Genomic DNA, 19318 nt, shown 5'->3' with positions numbered 1-19318 from the left:
CTCTATCCATCCCTTCTGTCATTTACCCAAATCATCCCCAATAGGAGTATTTATTCAAAGAATTGGTGCATGTTATAAGTTGGTACCCACCTTCCTAACCAACTTTCACTACTTACCTGTGTCTCACAAGTCACCAAGGGTTGCTCTGCCAAAGGGGAGCCCTTGAGCTCAGAGGACTTCTCTGAAAATGCCTGAAGGGTGGTCAGCTGTGGTATTCCTGTGGGGTTGCGGTTGAAGGCTTTGGCATCCTGACCAACACCCAGAAGGTGTACTCCCACAGTGGATGGAGTGGAAGAAGGAACAGCCCACTTTCCCAGAAGCTTGGGTGCCTTTCCTGCTGACCCTGACCCACCTCGCCAAGGGGAGACACACAGTATCCCTTTTTCAGAACCTTTGAAGTCACTTCCTCAGACTAGCATCTGAGTCCTACTCTCGGGAGAGAGAGTAGGATTGGGGGGGTGCGGAGTGGAGCCCTGCTTTGGAGAGCTGGGACTGAGCAGTGATTCCAGCTGAGATGGAAGTTGGTGACCTCTGCTGTCTAGTTTCCCGTTTTCTGTAGCTCATGCTTCAAAGGCCCACAGACAATATGACCAGTGAGACATTACATAGATTTTACTATATGGGCTTCAGAATATCATTTAAAAATATCTGAGATGAAACAAAAGAACCTAGACCATGTCCTTCAGAACAGAGACTCTCCCTGAGGCATAGGTAGAGCTGGATGCGTCTTCCTGTCAGAGCACTTGCTCCTGAACGCCAGAAGAATGTGAGGCGACATTTAAGAAGAACCAACGCGACAGAGTTTCATAGCATTTTTTCCCTTTTACTTGAAAATGTGTTTTAATGATCAAATTTGGCAGTTACAAACCTGGACACCATGGGGGAGATTTTCTTTTCTTGTTTTTGTTTTTGGCTGTAATTTTGTATTCTTTTATTTAATTTTGTTTTCCTTAATTTTTTCTTTTTTCTTTCTTTCTTTTTTTTTAAGAAAAAGAATACAAGACTGAATATCGTCAACAGCAATATGTGCAGAACAATCCATGTCTGTAATGGGCAAACTTCAGTGAAGTCGCCACTTTCCCCTTTGCATAAGGTTTGTGTTGATGTGTGTGGGAGCTGAGGTGAGTGTGCATGGAGCTGAGGTGAGTGTGCATGGAAGTGGCGGACTGACAACTTACTCTGTCTAGGAAATGGTGTGAAGGTCGAGTGCTTAATAACCGGGTCAAACACATTCATCTTAAAAAAAGTCAATAGAAACACTTTTTTTTTGAAAGATGGAGTTAAATGAAAACAATAGAATCTAAGGAAAGACACAATACATTTCAAAATGAATAAAAACATCTTTTTCAAATCTAAAGTCCTCTTTCTTTGTGGGTATACCTCAAAAGTTTGCAAACAACAATGTGGATAACTAAGAATTCTATTTGACCCTCCAAATTAAAGCATCCGGATAGGCATCAAATACTGTATCTACAAATGCCTGGAAAATGGAAACCACCTATATACAATTTTATAAACATTTAAAACACCAAAAAACATACATCTTTTACAAACCAGCCTGTTTACAACAGACAAATGTACACCATGGTCTCTGGTAACAGTGCTTCGCAAGGACCCTCCCCGTTTCCAGACACATCTGTTACTCCCCAGATGCAGTAGTATGGGCTCATAGCATTGTTAAATAGGAGCAGTCCAGGGACTGGTTTGCTGAAGGGTGCCGCAGGACATACTAACGGGCCCAACACACTCCAAACGACTACAGAATTCTCTGGTGTATTCCGAACACTGGAAGAGACTAATTATGGCCTTTGTGTATTGTTAAACACTTGTAATTATTGCTTTTCATTATTACATAAGGAAAGAAATACCTTATTCTTTTCCTGTCTTAGCCATCTGGCTAAATATTTGCTGATGTCACACCCATACATGGCGACTTTAAACTCCCCGCGTGACACACAACCGGAAGCTCAAAGAGGTGGGTCTGAATCAGCAGTGCAGCTGGAGGTTGCAAGACAAACAAACAAGCACACTCACTGCCTCCTCACGGACCACACAGAAAGACAGCACTGAAGAAATGCCCCTTGGAAGCCCCACGACCCACAAACCTAAGCACACGACCAGGGTCTGCAGCAGTGAGGAGGCCAGACGACCGCCGGACAATCCACGCAACACGACCACTAGATCTTCCTGAATTATTTCATCTAAATGTGTCTTCATCTAAATGTGTCTTTAATGGTTTATTCTGATCATTGTTCTCTTTTTGTTTGTTTATTGTGTTTTGTGTGGCCCCCCCCCCCCCCCCGTCAGCATCTGCAAAGAAGACAGTGCTCTGAGGCTAGGGAGTCAGCAGGAAAAGGCCGGCCGACAAAAAATGTTTCCTTTTCTTCTGAGACAGTGATTTCCTGTGGCAGATCCAGGTCAATCTGCCCAGGCCTTCCTGTTACTCCAACAGTTTAAAATGTAAGATATGGCCTTGACCTACGTATATTGCTATGACTTTCTCATTGCATTTTATGAGTGGGCAGGAAAGGTGGGGACACAGAAAGCAGGCATGGGATGAGGCTCAGCAGCAAAATCCTCTCAGAGGAAGGGAATGAATGAAGCACATGTCTGTCCTGTATATCCCTAGAGCTCCCGCTTAGAGTGTGACAAAGACTGACAGCTTCTCTTACACTAACCAGACGTGTGCCACACATCTCCCAAGAGAAACACAGACACTCACTAAACTGGCTAATTTTCCATCATGGTGAACAGGACAAGAACAGACAGTAGGCAGAGCTTATGAGAAGGAAACGAAAACATTAAACCCACAAGACACACTTAGTGTGTGTGTTACACACCACCAGTTTCACCACCAGGGACAACTACAGTCTGAAGAGGTCTGTACTCACTCCATCCCCATCCTAGAAACATTCATTTGGCAAAAGCAGCATTCTGATGAATGTCCAAACCCTTGGGCCCATCAGAGTCCCAGAGGAATGGTCTTTATTTATTTTTTTCCTTGCATATTTCAGTGACGGAACAGTGGGAAGTTAAGGGTTTAGTAGAAGGAAGCGGCTGCCTGCTCAGGGCAGCTTAGCGGTGTGCAAGATTACAGATAAGAAGTGGTGCCTACGTGGATGGGTGACAGTTTGGGTCAATGAGTTAACTTTTGTTTGAGCCTGGGCAAGTCTCTTCCTCTCTCTGGGCGAGCTTTCTCCCTTATAAAGTGTGGGGGCTAGCCTAGGAAATCTTAAGGACCCCGTTCTGCTAAACTGTGGTCACCCCATCTAAGATGCATGTAGAAGTCACGGTACTACATCTTCTAGTCTATAAGGAAACCTAATTTTTAGAAGGAGAAGAATCCAGTAAACCCAGTGCTCATCTGGAATGTCTGTAGAGCTGAAACTTAGCAGGAAGGTATCCTAAAGAAAAAAGGATTTTATGTAGGTCAGAGGAGAGGGTGGAGAGGGATTTCTTCAGTGACTCTGCTACTGCCTGCAGATAGCTCTATTTATGCCTTCATTATAGGGTTGGCCAGGCGTTCTCTCTAAAAGAGATGCTGGCTAAGCACGGGTGACTCATTGGCGTGGATCTCATCTCATATTTCCTGGGGGCAAGAAATGAATTGTTGGTTTTACTTTGATGGTTTTATGCTGTTGTGTTATTAAAAGCACAGCAGTGATTCAATTCTGGACCATTAGTTTGTCATTTTCTTTGTGATTCTTGCAAATGTGCTTCTTACATAAGAAAAAATACTAAAGACTTCATTCTTAAAAGCAGCCTTAGTGAAATTCATTTATTTCAAGACCACAGTGTGGATAATGCCTCCACGGGTGAGTCTGAGCTAGAGAATGCAAGAGAAAAGCCGAGAAACTGGACAAACATGTTCTCTAACTCAGGAAGTTTGGGAATAAAAGGACAGATGTTCAGAAACATCAGCTCCTGCAGAGAGGTAAGTGGATTAAAGACAACCGAGGACTGATGGGCACACCCCAGACAGCTCCCTTCACACACCCATACAGAGATTTGCTCGCAGGCAGATGTGCAAATATGCATCCCTTTCCCTTGCTCACTGCCAAGGCGGTGGCCACAGCTGATCAGAGCAAAGTTAACTCCACTCCCAGCTTTAACCTTCAAATGTTAGGTTTCTGTATTTTCAGCGGGATGAGTATTCTGTCATGGGAAAGTGCTGGCCAAAGGCCATATGTTCGATGGGAGGGAGACCCCAGAGTGTAATCAAATGTTACTCAGTTTTTTCAAATAGTAGTTCTGAAAAATTAGAAAATACTGTCTTTAAAAAAATCACGGTACTTGCTTTAAGTTACTATAAATGGCAGTACTAAAACAAGGTTAACTGAATTGGAGTAAGATATGGCATTTGGTGTTCCCGTTAGACGAGAGATCAGAGAAATCAGAAGGTGAGCAACGCTTGTTCCCCTCACGATTTCCAACACTGAATCCTAAACCCTTTGGGGCAGCTTCCCTCAAGAGCAGCTGTGGTGAGTGCACACTCAGAGCAATACTTATTAGGCCCTCCTCTCTCACACACACGCACACACATTTGCACGCACGCACGCATGCACACACACATACGTACAATTTAATTTATACATGGTCACTACCTACTTTTTTCTTCAAAAACCTAGAAGTATTTATAATGACACCACTACCAGTTTGGAACGACAGGTCCAGCTTTCCCTTCAGTGTGAAGAAGTGTGGTCCCCTACGGGAAACGGCTGACAGCATCACATCCTGTCTTCCCCAAATCTGTGAATTCTGCTTAGGCTTCCACCACGTCTCCTTCTAGAGAGCAATAGACCAGCAGGGCCCTGTTCCTGCAGGAATGTTAGAACCGAGCTATGGCTAGGATTATTTGCCAGAAAACACAGAACAAGATCGTCACAGTCTTTCTGGTGTCTGAACATTAACCTCCCCCAACCCACCCACTGGAGTCTAGATAGCCTCTTATTGCTCTTTCATGGTAACTTTCTCAGAGATCACAAACCCAACTATATTATACTGGATGCTTAACACAAACAAGAAAAAAAATCTGAGCACACTAAGCATTTTACTCAAATCTAATTTTATAGCTGAAAATTAGACAGCTTATTTAAAAACAGAGCCGGTTTTAAAGGCTTCCGTCCACCCTGTCGAACACGGCCATTCTTTTCCCTCATCTAGAACACTAACTTCTCCGACAGACAGCATTGCTGCTTTCATTTCCTTGGCTCAAAATCACATGCAACGCTGCCCCTCTGACGGTGGTGGGGTTAATACTGCAAGAACCTTTGCTTTCCCACTTTCCAGGGCACAATTAATGCACAAAGCCATTTGTGTTCTCCCCTTTGACAAAGTAAACTCATTTCTTCTCCTTTGCACTCCAAGCCATAAACACAGGTATTCACAAGCAAGGATTGTCAGCTCCCCCCTCCCCCACAAACGACTTCTGAGCCGCTTGTCACTCTGGGAGTCAAGCTTGTTGTGACAGTGAGACTTGTGAAGGGGTTCCTCATAGACAATCCACATTTCCACAGACTCCTCTCCGTCCAGACCCAAGTGCGGCTTGTTTCCTTCTACACTGTAACAGTCAGGGCACAGCACCCATGGTGTCCTCTACACCTGGGTTTGGTGCTGCGTGTCCACGAAGGGAATGTGAAGGCTGGTGAGGCTGAGATCGCCCCCGCTTTCGTAGTCCCTCATGGCCACCTCAGAGTCGTCAAAGCCACGGTGGGCTGGCGTATCTGAGGACGAGGTGCCTCTGGGATTGTGCAAGGACAGAGACACGCTGTCTGCTGGACCCTGGTTCATGCTCACTGCAAAAGTACTAAAATCACAGCTGGAGGGTGGCCCCCCCAAATCTGTTTCGTTAGGAAGCGGGTGAGGAGGGAGGTACTGGCTGGGGTGAAACCGAGGCCTTCTCTTGCAGTCTGGGCTCATGGTGCCAGCTAGTGAGGCGGGCTGCGAGGGAGGCAGGGCCTCGTACTGTTCAGGGAAGTCCTCGGGCAGCGGAGGGGGCAGCTGGTCCTGACTTAGGAACTCTTCTTCATGAGGTGGGGGGTATTCACTGTCAATGTCGTATCCTCCCAGGTAGTAGTCGCTCTCCAGCTCTCGCGTGCTGCCCTGGTGCGCTGATCCTCCATCTTGGCTCTCGTAGTTGGGCATTTCCTCGATGTCAGACAGCCGTGCCCCTGGCATCCAGTCCGAGGTGTCCCAGTGGTAGGCTGTGAGAGGAAACCCAGATGATTAACTGCCTCCAGACTGGAGGTGGGTGAATGAGGAGCAGGGATGGGCTGCCGTGCATTACTGATGCCCAGGGAACCCCATAGCCAAGGTCATATGCAAACTCCCTGAGGGCCCACAGGGCCAGCCATGTTCTGGCCTGCAGAGAGAGAGAGCACAGAGAGAAGGTGCCTGGCTGTACAGACTCCTAACCATGAGGCCCAGAGCGATGGCCAACAAAGGCATGCTGATGGAACAGAGACAGGGTCCTCAATATCCACCTCTCCCCCCCTCCCATCCACATGCTGTGCACAAGACCAGGCTGGCAGCATGCTGGCGGGGTTACAGTGTGTTCTGAGAACTGCAGAGAACACGGAGCCTTGCAGGAAAGTGGGTGAGTTCACACACAGGGAACGAGGCTGCTAAATGCATGTGGAGCTGAGCACACAAGACGCCTGGAACATGCAAAACTCAAACTGGGAGACTCAGAGTGGGCGGAGAGGGGCATGGCCAGTATGAGGGGAGAGGTAAGAGACACAGAAATAAGCTGTCATCCTGGGTGGTGGCACAGTCACCTCTGTTGTAGTTCTGTCCTTGGTCCATGACAGACACTGTTCAAACACAAAGTGAAAAGTGAATCGGGCCATCCAGGCCATGGGAAGACAGACAAAGCAGATAATTCAGAAGCGTTAAGACCACTCCTTAGGAACCAAAGCTAACACTGAGTTTAGGCTTTTAAAAACCTCCCCGTCACTAGTTAGGAAATTAAGACATAAATCCTATCTGTATTTTGGTATAATTTTATTAAAGCACTGACAAAATTACCTGCTATAAATTAATCCTCATAAAATTTTCATTTCTGATGATTTTATAGGTATCCACAGCTCACAGCAGGTATTCAAAACATACTATAATGAATGTAATGTTAACTGATTACCCTGGATTGCAGATGAATGTTCTTTACTTTGAAGACATTTGATAAGAAGAGAACCTAGATATTTAAAAATACGAACTAGATTTTCTCTCAAAATGATTAAGTTTAGTGCCATCAATAGAGAGACATCTGGCATTGAATTTGATTTGTTTTCTGGTGCTGGAGAACAAACCCAGAATCTTGGGCTAGCTAGGCAAGCTGTCTGTCATTGAGATACATCCCCGACCCCATTACCGCACTTAAAACCACCCTTATCTTGCACTTTCTCTTGGTTACAGTCAGTTCAGATAAAGTACCACAGAAGCAAACTTTCCAGAGGGACACAGACATGCCACGAAAGGAGTAGACAAACAAACAAAAATCAAAACCAAAAAATAACTGTAAATACCTTCATTCTCTATAGAGTCAACTACATTGTTGACAAGTTGAATGACAGTCACTATGGATGCTTTTGGCGGGAAAAGAAGACAGGAGGGAGGGGAGGGACAGTTCCTGGTTAGTTACATATTTCAAACACATGTTAATGACTAATAACAACAATAATGAAGACATTACACACAAACTCCTTTCCACAATCTGTCCCTCAGGGCTGGTGTCAAGAGGACACTTATATATATGGGGGCCTGGGTTCTGTGAGAACAGAATAGAAACAACAGAAAGCTAGGAGGCCATACTTCTAAAAAGCATGATTGTCAAGGATCTCTGATCCATCTCTTCCCACTCCACGGCCTGTCACTTCAAACCAGGAAGACGGTGGCCCATGGAACTCATGGAGATTTCTCATTAGCATCATCCAAGGCCCTCAGAGGAAGACTATTCCTGGACATAATTCCTTGTTGGTCACCTATGTGCTCTGAATACAATGTCAACTGTGTAGGATTTTGGGTATTGTTATGAGTCTGATGGCCTCACACATGCCACTGACGGTCCAGACCAACCTGAGGGCGATCTCTTGCTGATGAGGCCTGGGGTATGTGAAGGGGCCCTCTGGTCTATTAGAATTGCTTTAGACAACCTGACTTCAGATGAAAGGGCCAAGCGCTTCCTGCCCAGATGCAGATCTTGAAGAGGTAGGTGTGTGAGTTACAGAACCTTTGAGAGCCATCAGCCAGACACTATGGCTGGAGCTACTGCCTGGTCTCTGAAACTATGTGTTCTCAATGTTCAACATAAAATACAAAGGTGCTATAGTTTTCCTTCTCACTGGAGGTAAAGAAGGGCAGATACATCATACACCTGGGTCCGAGGCTAGTGCCTTTGTTTCAAAAATGACCAGAAGAAATTAAGATACATGGTTTGTTATCCAAGCAGATAGATACATCAGTGTGTGTGTTTGTATGTGTGTATTTATATGTTTGTATGTGTGTGTGTGTGCTTGTGCATGCACGTTTGTGTGTGGTATATATATGCATGTACATAGGCTCACGGGCCAGCACAATCACGTGTGGAGGCCAGAGCTGAATGCCTAAGTGTCGATCTCTCTCACTCGACCTCACTGCCTCGAGGCAGGTTCTATCAGTGGACAGGAAGCTTGGAATGCTGGCTTGTCTGCATGGCCTGTCTTTTTCTCCCAGGGTTTGGATTAGCCATGCACCGCATGCATGTGATTTTTTTTTTTTTTTGTAGGTGCCAGGGACCCTAGCTTAGGCCCTTATGTACAGAACGAGTTCTCTTACCTTTGGAGCCATTTTCCCAACCCCCATACTGAAACTTCTTCAGGGGTGGCTAGTGTTGGGGGACCATGCGGGAGAGGTTTGGGTTACATATGAGAAAGCAAACTATTGCAATTCTACAACTACTTCTTGGTCACTTTCCCTCTGTTTGCTCGGAGACTGGGACTGTGCTGTTCTCAATCTGTTTTTCTGCGTACAGAATACGCAGCCCAGGACGCAGCGCACAGGGGACGAGCCAGGGTTCATGTGCTGAAAGAGCACATTGAATAGCAAGTGCGATTTTTTTTTCCTTGCCAACTGCTGGTAAAAGGGAGAGGCCACCTAAGGTGTTAGCTGGGGTGGGGCCGCCTGCCCCTGGATGATCATTTGAAATAATTCTTGCTTTAGCACCACGTGACAAACATTGCTAGTTGGACGTTCTTCTTCCGTCACTGCCCGCCCTCCACAGCTGGTTTCCTAGCTAGAAACACCAGCTTTTTCTCCATCAGCACAGGTTTGTGGGAGCTGGATGCACCTGACTTGGAGTTATCAAAGCAGGCTGTGAACCACAGGGACTTGCATGCAGCATTCTGGCAGACAGGCACTTTTTTCCCCCTAAGAGTCTGTGTCACAGTTCTTAAATCAGTTCTCCAAAATCCCACGACCCCAAATGATTGATTAGAAGGGAAATTCAATTGAACAAAGGCGTCATTGGCTCTACAGAATAGCTATCCTGTCTCCAAAGTAATGTCTAAGGATGTGGTGGCTGGATGCGAGGGGTGGGGGGGGGTGAGAGGACACAGGCAGCAAGAAAGGGAGGGCACTGTCAGGTTTGCTGTGAAGCATCACGGGGAGGAGGCAATTCTGTCACCGTCCAAGTCCCATGGATGCAGATCCTGTCCTGACCAGTGGCACATTGGGTCCTCTGGCAAGGATTCTCAACAATGGGTAAAAACGGTAAAAAGTCAACACACAGATTAAGAAACAATAGCAGCGCTGCCCCCCTTGCCTCTTCTGCTGACCCCGGTGCAGGACAGGGAATGCGCTTACCATTGTCGTCACCAGAGTCCGATTGGAAGGAGCTGAGGGACTGAACTTCGGAGTTACTGCCTTTGTTACTGCTTGTGAAGCAGGTCACCTCTCCCGGGTCATCGGCCCCTTTGTCTTCATGAACAGGCGAGAGAAAGCAGAAACATCACTGAGCCTGGTGCAGTCCTTCAGCCTTGCTCTCTCCCTCCCTGCCCCCTTTTCTTAGAAGCTTTCTGATTTGCTTCGAGAAAATAAGTTAGTTCCACAAAGGAAAATTGATTGTGCCATAGGGGGCAAAGGTCTGTCAATCAAGTGATTTACATTATGGATTTGGAACCCTTAACCCGGGGTAAATGAGCTTCCGAATAGCTGTCAGCTGAAAGTAAGTGTGCCTGCCTCCGAGTGAGGACCGTGGAGAGAGTGGAATGGGGATGGAGTAGCTGGGTTGCTCTTCATTCAGACTTAATTTATGTCATTTACATGAACCGATGTGGTGTCAACACCAGGTTAAATGAGATTACTTTTAAAACAGGGGCATAAATATTTTATAGGCAAGAAAGCCGTTCTATGTCTCCCAGCTTCCATCTCTGGGGAGGAGTGGAATTTTCAGCTCTGCCTTCTAGAGGGCAGTGGTGTTTCATCTTGGGGCTGCCAATGGTCTCTGCCTGGTAAGAGGACAGGCCGATGTGAATTTTCCCTTATTCACTTGGTGTTTTATTTTTCTCTCTGTCTCTGCTATAGGAAAATAGCCAGCTCCCCTGCACACACACAGAGGCACACTCACTCACACACCCCTTTCTAATTTGAAAGGTGTAGGAAGCAACAAAAAGCACCATATCTTGAGGTGGTCAAGCCCACAATGAATTAGTTGTCAGAAACTCTCTCGCTAGCTCTAACTGTGGCTTGTTTAACAAAGAGGAAAGCGCGCTCTATAAAATCCAATGATACTTCAGGGGGAAGTGTTAGTTTTGGCCTGAGGTCGATTCTGAAAATAAAGCTGTCACATCATGAGGTGGTGACGGAAACTATTCTCCAAGAAATACTGCAGAGCATCCTGGAATATGAGGGTGCAGAGACACAGACCTGTGGTTAAGGGAACAGTTACTTGGTTTTGCAGCCACAGATCCCTCCATAAAGAGCAACATCAGGAGCAAACATGAGAACCCCCACCTGCTTTCTGCTAAGCCAGGGCTTTAGACAAATGAGTGACAGAGGTGTAGAGAGACACGTGTGCGCGTGTATGTGTGTGTGTATGTGTGTGTGTATGTGCGCGCGCGTGTGTGTATGTGTGTATGTGCGTGTGTGTGTATGTGTGTGTGAGCACGTGTGCGTGTGCATGTGTGTGTGCGAGCATGTGCGCTTGTGTGTATTCACCTCCAACAGCCACAACTCAAAGCTTGGCCATGCGAAGAGCAAGGCGTTCATGGCTGAACCCTGAGCACTGAAGAGCAGGCAGGTGGTCAGCCAGCCCTGGGGGTGGCAGAGACACCTGCGAGTCCCTTGCTTTGCCTTTAACTCAAAACTCCTTTTGTTTCCAAAATAAAAAGGAGGGTTTTGGCTGGGTGTGTGGTAGCACGCAGCTTTAATTCCAGGACCTAGGGGGCAGAGGCAGGGGGACCCCTAAGTTCCAGGCCCTAGTCTACACAGTAAGTTCCAGAAGAGGTAGTGCTGCATAGTGAGATCCAACACATACACAAAGCAATGACAGCCAAGCACGAGTCTCTCCACAGCACTGCATGATCCCTGACTTCACCTGAGAGCCCAGGGGGTGATTTCAAAGACATGTGTGTCCACAGGACAGAAGCAGCAGGTGGCATGTTGGTGACATTAGAATAGGACGACCTCGTCTTGCGTCTCCCCTCCCGTGGAGCGATGCTCTCCTACTCTGGTGCCTCTTTCCTGCCGAGCTCCCGGGGCAGTTCTGCTAAGAGCAGACTTGGGACCTGTCAGTGCCCAGATTCTGGCCTTTGCTTCCTTCAGACTAGTCTTACATGGCAGGAGCTGGTGGTGATACCCGTGCTGGACAGCCAATCACATGGCAGACACACAGACCTGGCAGCTTTACCTCTGCATTCTCTTCAAATCACAGTGTCTACCCCACGCGTATGCCTTCCTTTGTCTCTGTCGGTTCCTAGTACCGCACACTATGAACCTTATGGACGTGCTCAGCTTCTGTAATAAAAGCCATCTCTCTTCCCCCTGCTCTTGCTTTTCAGGGAGAATTTGTTTCCCATTCTGCCCTCTGCCGTCAAACAGGGATCTCCAAGCTTCTTTCAGAGGTCCAGCCAGCCTACTTTCTCTTTCCCCATGTGCAGATGATGGTCAACTGTTGTCTCTTTGACTGCTGGATTGGCCTCCAATCCCCACATGCATCCTTAATACTGATCTGGCTGCTTCCTGATTCTAGGAGCCCCTCTCCAATAGTTTCCGACTGAAACTGACTCATGTTTAAGTCATGTAATGTCTCAGTAATGTCTGCTTTGTCCAGGAGCGCGGTTTACTTCCTTGTCTGAACATGCTCTGTCGGACCGTTTGAAACCCACTCCATCCTCCTTCCCCATATACAGCACAACACAGAAACTCAGACTTCTCTCTGGCATACAAAAGCTGTGCAGCCTGCTGATAAGTCAGGGGACAACAGAGTCTGCTTTAGTCTCACTCTGATGCCAGGGCAGGGAGCAGTCACCTGCTTTACCAACTCAGCCTCCCTTCTGAGTCCTATTCAGTCCCTGCAGGGTCTGTCAGGGTGGTCTTCGCTTGGTTAAACACCTACCTCCTGCGGGTGCTAAACCCCACCTTCTACCTGATGCTGGGAGACCCCAGCCACACTCAACTCAGTCATGCGAGAGCCTTTTTCATTCCTCCCTCCTTCTAGGAGGTTAGCACGGCTTGAGTTGCTGAAATCCAGGGGCTTACCAGGGCACCCACCCATTATTGCATCTCACTCACTTTCGGGTCCTGTGTCCCAGCCATTCTTCCGGATGGAATCGCAGTCCGAGCGACAGGGCGACACAGCTGGGAGATTGGGGGCCACGCTGCATACCACCACACCCCGACGCGCCGTCAGGATACGCGGGGACTCCGGGTGGAACGTGCTCATCTCCTGTGGCTCACCACCCAGCACGTCCAGGCCCTTGTCCAGATTGCTCCTGGAGTCGCTCTGGAAGCAGGGTGTGTAGGCCATGGGGCGCACTGGCACCTGAGGCGGCCCCACTTCCTGGTACACATTGCGCCCGTCGCCCGCACGCAGGCTGCGGAATGGGATGCCGTTGCTCTTGTGCAGGAGCGCGGCTGTGGCTGGGTCCTGCACTAGCGTGATGTTGTTCCGAGAATAGTTCTTCCGAAAGACCTTCTTGCGGAAGACGATGAAGAGCACGACCAGGGTGAAGATGACGAAGAGGACCACAGCAATGCCTATTAGTTCCTCCTTGCCCACATATGAGTGGCCAGCTTGGATGTTGGGCACGACCACGGGACGCAAGCCACAGTATTGACCCACATAGCCTGGGGTGCAGTTGCAGAAAAAGGAGCCGAAGAGGTTGACACAGGCGCCTCCATTCTCACACTCCTCTCGCTCACACTCATCCACGTCATCCTCGCACCTTTAGAGACAAAGCACACAGAAGCCCTTCCAACATCAGAGCTCAGACAAAAGGCTTTAAAATAGAAGAAAACCCGGAAAGAGTACCATGCCATGTGGCAGTGTGTGCATACATATGTGAGAATATTTTTGTTCATATTAATAGGTACATGTTCATATCTGTGTGTGCACTGTGTACGTACACAGAGACATACACATAAGGATGTATGTATGTATTTCCTTGCGTCAAGGTGTGCCCTCTCAGGTCTCCATGGGATCTGGAGAAGGACAAGCTGGTAGGAGAGGAGCATCAAGATGGTGTGGGAAAGGTACCCTCTCCCATCCTCTGGGTCAGGTGCACATTAGAATTCAAAACTGTGCAATTTCAGAAATAGCATATAGTATGCATTTCTCACATCGTGTAAAACACTTCTGCGCCCCTTCCCTAAGGGTGCCACATAGGACCTCATAATCAAATACCCCAATGTTTCCACAGGGAAATATGGATGGTTGCACCAGGCGGGAGAAATGGACCAGGAAGGGATCTGGGGGCAGTTCTTGGCCTCTTTCACCCCCACAGTAGTATAACTACAAAGCAGGCTTCTAAAGACATTTTTAATTTTCACATGTGTGTGTTGTGAGTCTGTCTGTCTGTCTGTATTCCATGTGTGTGCAGGTGCCTGCACAGGCTAGAAGAGGGCACTGGGTCCCTTGGAGCTGGAATTACAGGTGGTTGTGCGCCCCCCAGCATGGGTGCTGGGAACTGAATTCAGGCCCTCTGGAAAAGCAACAAGCGGTCTTCACCACCGGCCTGGCTCTCTGGCCCCCACACGGTAAGCCTTTAGTCTGATTCCTTCTTTAACAATGACAGCACGTGCTGGGACTTGTGTCTTCCATGCCTCTCTACTTAAGCAATTGTACTGATATGCCATGGAAAAGGCTGATTCATCTACAGTTTTGGTAATCCACCTTTTACAATGTAGTCCAAATATCCCCAATTTGAACAGATTGGGGCCAGGTCAGCCAGAAATTAGAATCACAGGGTATTTAAAAATAAATGTGGCTTTATTACTTTAAATTACATCCAGCAGTTCAACATCAGCTAAGTATTTCTAGGTGGAGTCCTTAGAGACTCCCTCTAATGAACGTGCCAGGCTGACCTGTAATTAGACTATCCCTCACCGAGAGCACACTTCGAAACGATCACGAACGCCTGGAAGTGGCCTTTCACTCAGAATTTAAAGCATTTCCTTTCCACCTAACTAACACCTAGATTTCCCTCATTTCCTGGAGGAAAAGGGTTTTCAAAGGCAAGATAAGGACTGAGTTCTCAGAACAGCCATTAAACACGAGATAGTAGAGTCCAGTTGGTGGGTTCTGGGAAGTGAGCTTTATGTAGATCTCATAATCATATTGGAAATTTTAGCTAATGCCAAGCACATTTGACGTGCTTATAGAATACACAGGGATTGAATAAGCCTGAAAGTACAAAGGTCTATAGTAAAATATACAAGTTAGATACAACCCTAGGGGTTCCCTACTGACATTGTAAGTACTTTAAAAAATGTAGTTAGTGGTGTCTGTGTGTCTGTGTGACTGTGCGTGGTGGGTTCTCGTCAGTGTGGCTGTGTGCACATGCCTGTGGAGACCAGAGGTGCACATCAATGTCTTCCTCCATCACTTTTCATCTCTGTCTTTTGGGATGCCCATCTCTCACTGAGCCTAAAGCACACAGTTTGAGTAGACTGACTGACGAATGAGACCTGGGAAATGCCAGTCTGACAATGACAAGTCCATGACACCATGGACTTGTCGGGTTTTATGTCGGGTGCCAGGAACTCTGCGGGCCTCCTTCTTGCTCTGCAGCCACTACTCCTGCTGAGCCAGCCCCTTTGAGCACTGTGTGTCTGTCTATCCTCATGAACTACATGCTGGGCTGTTTCCTTAGGACAAGAAGCAGTGTAGAGAGAGGGGAGCCCGTGAACAGTCGCACTTACGTGACGCCGGTGAGGCCGGCTTTACAGCTGCAGACAAAGGTGTTTCCTATGGGGTCGCAGGATCCTCCATTTCGGCAAGGGTTGGGGAAGCAGGCTGTGATCTCTGCTTCACAGTTTCTCCCCGTGAACTGCGAGAGACAGGAACACTGATAGCCTGGGGGAAACAGAGGGCCTCATGAGCCGAGGATGCCACAGTGATGCACAGAGTCCTTAGATGCCTCTGTAACAAGTATCCCTAGCTCCTTATCTTGGGCAAGGCTCAAAAATGATCAGCACATTAGCTATGTGGAACTCATTTGCCATTAAATACCAGGGTAAAGTTTGGATTCCATATTAGTCCACAAGATATTCATCCAATTGCCTAGATTGGAAAGAATGCTAATGATATTATTGGCAGAGACACTAAGAGCAGAGACCAGGATGGTTAGCAAGGTGACAGTGCTTTCTCTATCACCTTCTACAAATGGTGACAGCTCATGATGGGAGAAGTTACTGGTGCCATGCTCCCTCGGACCCTGAGCTCCAAGTGAGGCCAAGTCAACTCAACTGAAACTCAAGCCCTAACCTTTCACCTCCTCTATGCAAAGCCTCATCTCCGCATCTCCTTCACGTTCCATTCATGAACTTGTCATGTATGTCACTGATGTCTGCACAACAGAAAACAGCTATCAGAGGAATGCAGACTTTCTTAGTATTACCTGTGTGGTAGGGTGGAAAGGATATTTTATTATGGTTATTGTTTTTCAATAAGAAATTGTTGTTGCCCTTAGAGTTAGACTTACAAATGGGAGATATTCTTGAGTTCTGCCTTGTCAATCACAGCGTTTATACTGCCGTAGAAACAGCCCAGGTATCCCTTTTAGTATTTTAACATCTTCTGCGGAATGTTGATACTTTGCAATTGTTTCTAACAATCATTCTCTGTTGGCTTCCCATTATATCTTTTATTTCAAACATCAATCACACCACACGTGGACAGGCTTCTGATGGCCTTCTTTCAATATGATGTAGTCTTTTAATGTTAATTAAACAAGCAGTATTTGCATTATTTCAATTAGCTATAATATGTCATTTGTAGCTAAGCTGCTTAGCGAATTATGACTTTTATTTTCATGCATATCTTTGTCTTAAAAAAATAATCAAAGACGGACCTGTGTTTTGGATTGCTCTTTTTCTGAATACTTATTTAAATTGGCCTCCAGACTTTTCACCAGCTGGGTTTCCCTATTTGAACTGCACATGGTGACTCATATTTCCCCACACTACGGTCTCCGTGAAGCTTCTGAGGGCTCTGCCTCCAATAGTTGACTCTCCATGCAGCTCCTGTGTATACCTATGTTAAAACTCAATTTCGGAAGCACCTGGTTTATTCTCTCTTTCATTTGGAGATTCTGTAATTGCTTCCCATGGGAAGGGGTTGCAGGAGGCAAATTTTATGAGAATTTGTATGGTTAAATCCTTAGGCCTCATTGAAAATTAGATTACAGTAGGAAATTGAAGCAATCTTCTGCCTATTGTTTTTGGGAAATCCAAAGTCTCTGAAGCTTGTAAGAAGCCTGATTTTTTTTTTCTCCAATATGTTGGTAGGCCATAATTTTGGAATTTCATGACCTTTAGCTATTCTGTGATTTAGCATGGATTTGTTCTCGCCTGTGCTGGATCCTCAGTAGGCCCTTGTAATCTTGAAATTGTCATCCTTCAATTTGGTAAATTTTCTTGCATCATTTTATTGGTGATTTCCTTTGTTCTCTCTTCCGTCTTCAGGGAAGTTTTCTTATTTGCATCTGAGACTTAGACCTTCCTGGAACTCGCTATCTTGACTGTGCTCTTAAATTCTCACTTCTTGCTTGAGTTCTGGGGACAGTTTCTCATTTTGAATTGTTTTTGAGACTGACTGACACTGACATCTTCCAACCCCCCCCCCTCTTTTTTATGTCACTGAAGTCCCCTCCCCCACCTCACCGGCTTTTTCTTTTTGCTAATGTACAACTTGAGCCTAGGATTTGTATATTATGGTCATAGCATCTTATCTCTCTGAGGATATTAATAATAATTCATGGTGCTTTTCTGCCTGCATAGTTTCTTCTGGAATTCTGATCTCTGTGATAGTCTGCTTTGTGTTTAGGTCAGCTAGGTTACTGTGCTCTGTCATTTAAACACTGACCTGGAAGTTTAGGTGTACGTCAATCTATCAACTTTTACAGTCAGTTAGTTCTCTCCATAATGTGTGTGGGCCCAAGAATTTTTTTCCTCAAAATCGATGCCAAAGAAATTTTACCCATTTCCAGATAATTGGCTTGCTTTATGGATTATTATTTCAATGCTGCAAAACCAGTTCTTAGATGGATTTCCAGCCGCTAGCCTGCCCTACAAATTTTAGACTTGCTAGTTCCAAATCACATTAGTGAATTCTATAAGATTAAATCTCTTTCTTTCCCTTTCTGTGTATGTGTGTGAATACACATGTGTGTGATAAGTGGTGTGTGTGTGGTGTGTGTGTGTGTGTGTGTGTGTGTGTGTGTGTGTGTGAGAGAGAGAGAGAGAGAGAGAGAGAGAGAGAGAGAGAGAGAGAGCATGATAGATACGCCCTGTTGATTCTGCTTCTCTGGGGTACTCTCTCTTCCAAATTACAGAAATCCCTTCATGATCTTCTGTAGGACACTGTCTTGATGGAGCGGTCAACTTGATTGACTTCCTGCCTCTAAAGACTGAATAGCTATGTGTTAGGTGGAGGGGTGCTGGTGCCGGTTCTCAGCAGTTGGGGTTTAGCAGGCCAGTTATTCCACCCCTGGTTGACCAATTAGAAACAGGATAATCACAGACATCAGCCAGCACTGCAAACCAGGGCCTTCACTTCAGTGTTACCAGCACACACACAGAAAAAAAACTATGAGAAGCACCGGGATCCAAGGTCAGAAAAGATGTTTGCAGCCCAGGAATCTAGTCGTAGAGAAGCCGATACTTGCTCACACTCACTCACACAGTTGGGTGGACTTAAACTCAGGCCTGGTCAGAGTCATCCTGACCTTTTTCCAACACCAAATATTAGTCCAACAACAACTCAGTGTGCATTTCTTAGCCATCAGACAAGAAGCAGACAGGGGTCAGAGGGCTCTGGGAACAAGTGCTCCTGCACGTTTAATTTTGGAGGAAGTTTTTGATACAAAATGCGAGAGTAAGCAATGGGTTAAAATACTCAAATTAGATTTTAAGTCAATAATGACATCTATTGTTCATTCATTCTCTTTGAATGTCTTGATTTTCAAAATTAACCTGCTACTACCATGACGGTATTATCTCTTTATTATGTCACAGAACCGTGTTGCAATGATCTTTATATCAGTAAGTCTGCCCTAATAATCCAAGTGATCTAGTGATTTAAACGTTACTTCTAGTCACTCAACAGAGAAGCACAATGATCCTAGGAGGGACAGGGGAATGGTTCACTAACATTCCCCCATGAGGCACTGGAGAGGCCATGAGGCTATTCTAAGACATTGGACTGGACTGGAGAGTGATTGAGCCTGAACTCGAATCCAAGCTTCCCAAGCCCAAGAACTTTCTATAACACTGTAGAGTCTAGACGTTATTGAGTGAGACTATGGCTTGCCAAGAAGAAGAGCGGGGAGCTTGTGATATTTCACATAGCTCTCCCAGGGCAAAAGAGAAATAGTAAGACAGACAAGAACAGACAATCCTTCTGGGATCCAAATAATCAGTAGATGAACAACGTCATGTATGTTTCTGTTCTTTCCAAGAATTCCTGATGTTGCTATCACACACACACACAAACAAGTACATACAACATGTACACACACTCAAATACACACACAAGCGAATACATCCAACATGTACACACACTCAAACACACACATATACATGCACACACTAACATATAACCACATACACCTACATACATGCAATG

General features: G+C 46.2%; 1 protein-coding gene across 3 annotated transcripts in view; it reads right to left on the bottom strand.

Moving 5' to 3' along the window:
- Nucleotides 1-802: 802 nt before the first annotated feature.
- Nucleotides 803-19318, bottom strand: part of Fat3 (FAT atypical cadherin 3) — a 459541-nt gene continuing 441025 nt past the window's right edge. The window contains exons 22-27 of one of the 3 annotated variants that reach the window (XM_085689898.2): nucleotides 15394-15547; nucleotides 12766-13418; nucleotides 9838-9951; nucleotides 7524-7583; nucleotides 6777-6812; nucleotides 803-6203 (exon numbers count right to left, since the gene is read on the bottom strand). In XM_085689898.2, coding sequence (XP_085546024.2) covers nucleotides 5596-6203; nucleotides 6777-6812; nucleotides 7524-7583; nucleotides 9838-9951; nucleotides 12766-13418; nucleotides 15394-15547 — 1625 coding nt within the window. In that variant the 3' untranslated portion in view covers nucleotides 803-5595. The remainder of the gene's footprint in view (nucleotides 6204-6776; nucleotides 6813-7523; nucleotides 7584-9837; nucleotides 9952-12765; nucleotides 13419-15393; nucleotides 15548-19318) is intronic. The other 2 variants (XM_087905857.1, XM_085689900.2) reach the window with 2 other exon arrangements.

The sequence above is a fragment of the Myodes glareolus genome, chromosome 4 (assembly GCF_982192425.1).
Source record: "Myodes glareolus chromosome 4, mMyoGla1.1, whole genome shotgun sequence".
In the NCBI taxonomy this organism is placed as follows: Eukaryota; Metazoa; Chordata; class Mammalia; order Rodentia; family Cricetidae; genus Myodes; species Myodes glareolus.
This window is presented reverse-complemented; position numbering and strand designations above follow the sequence as displayed.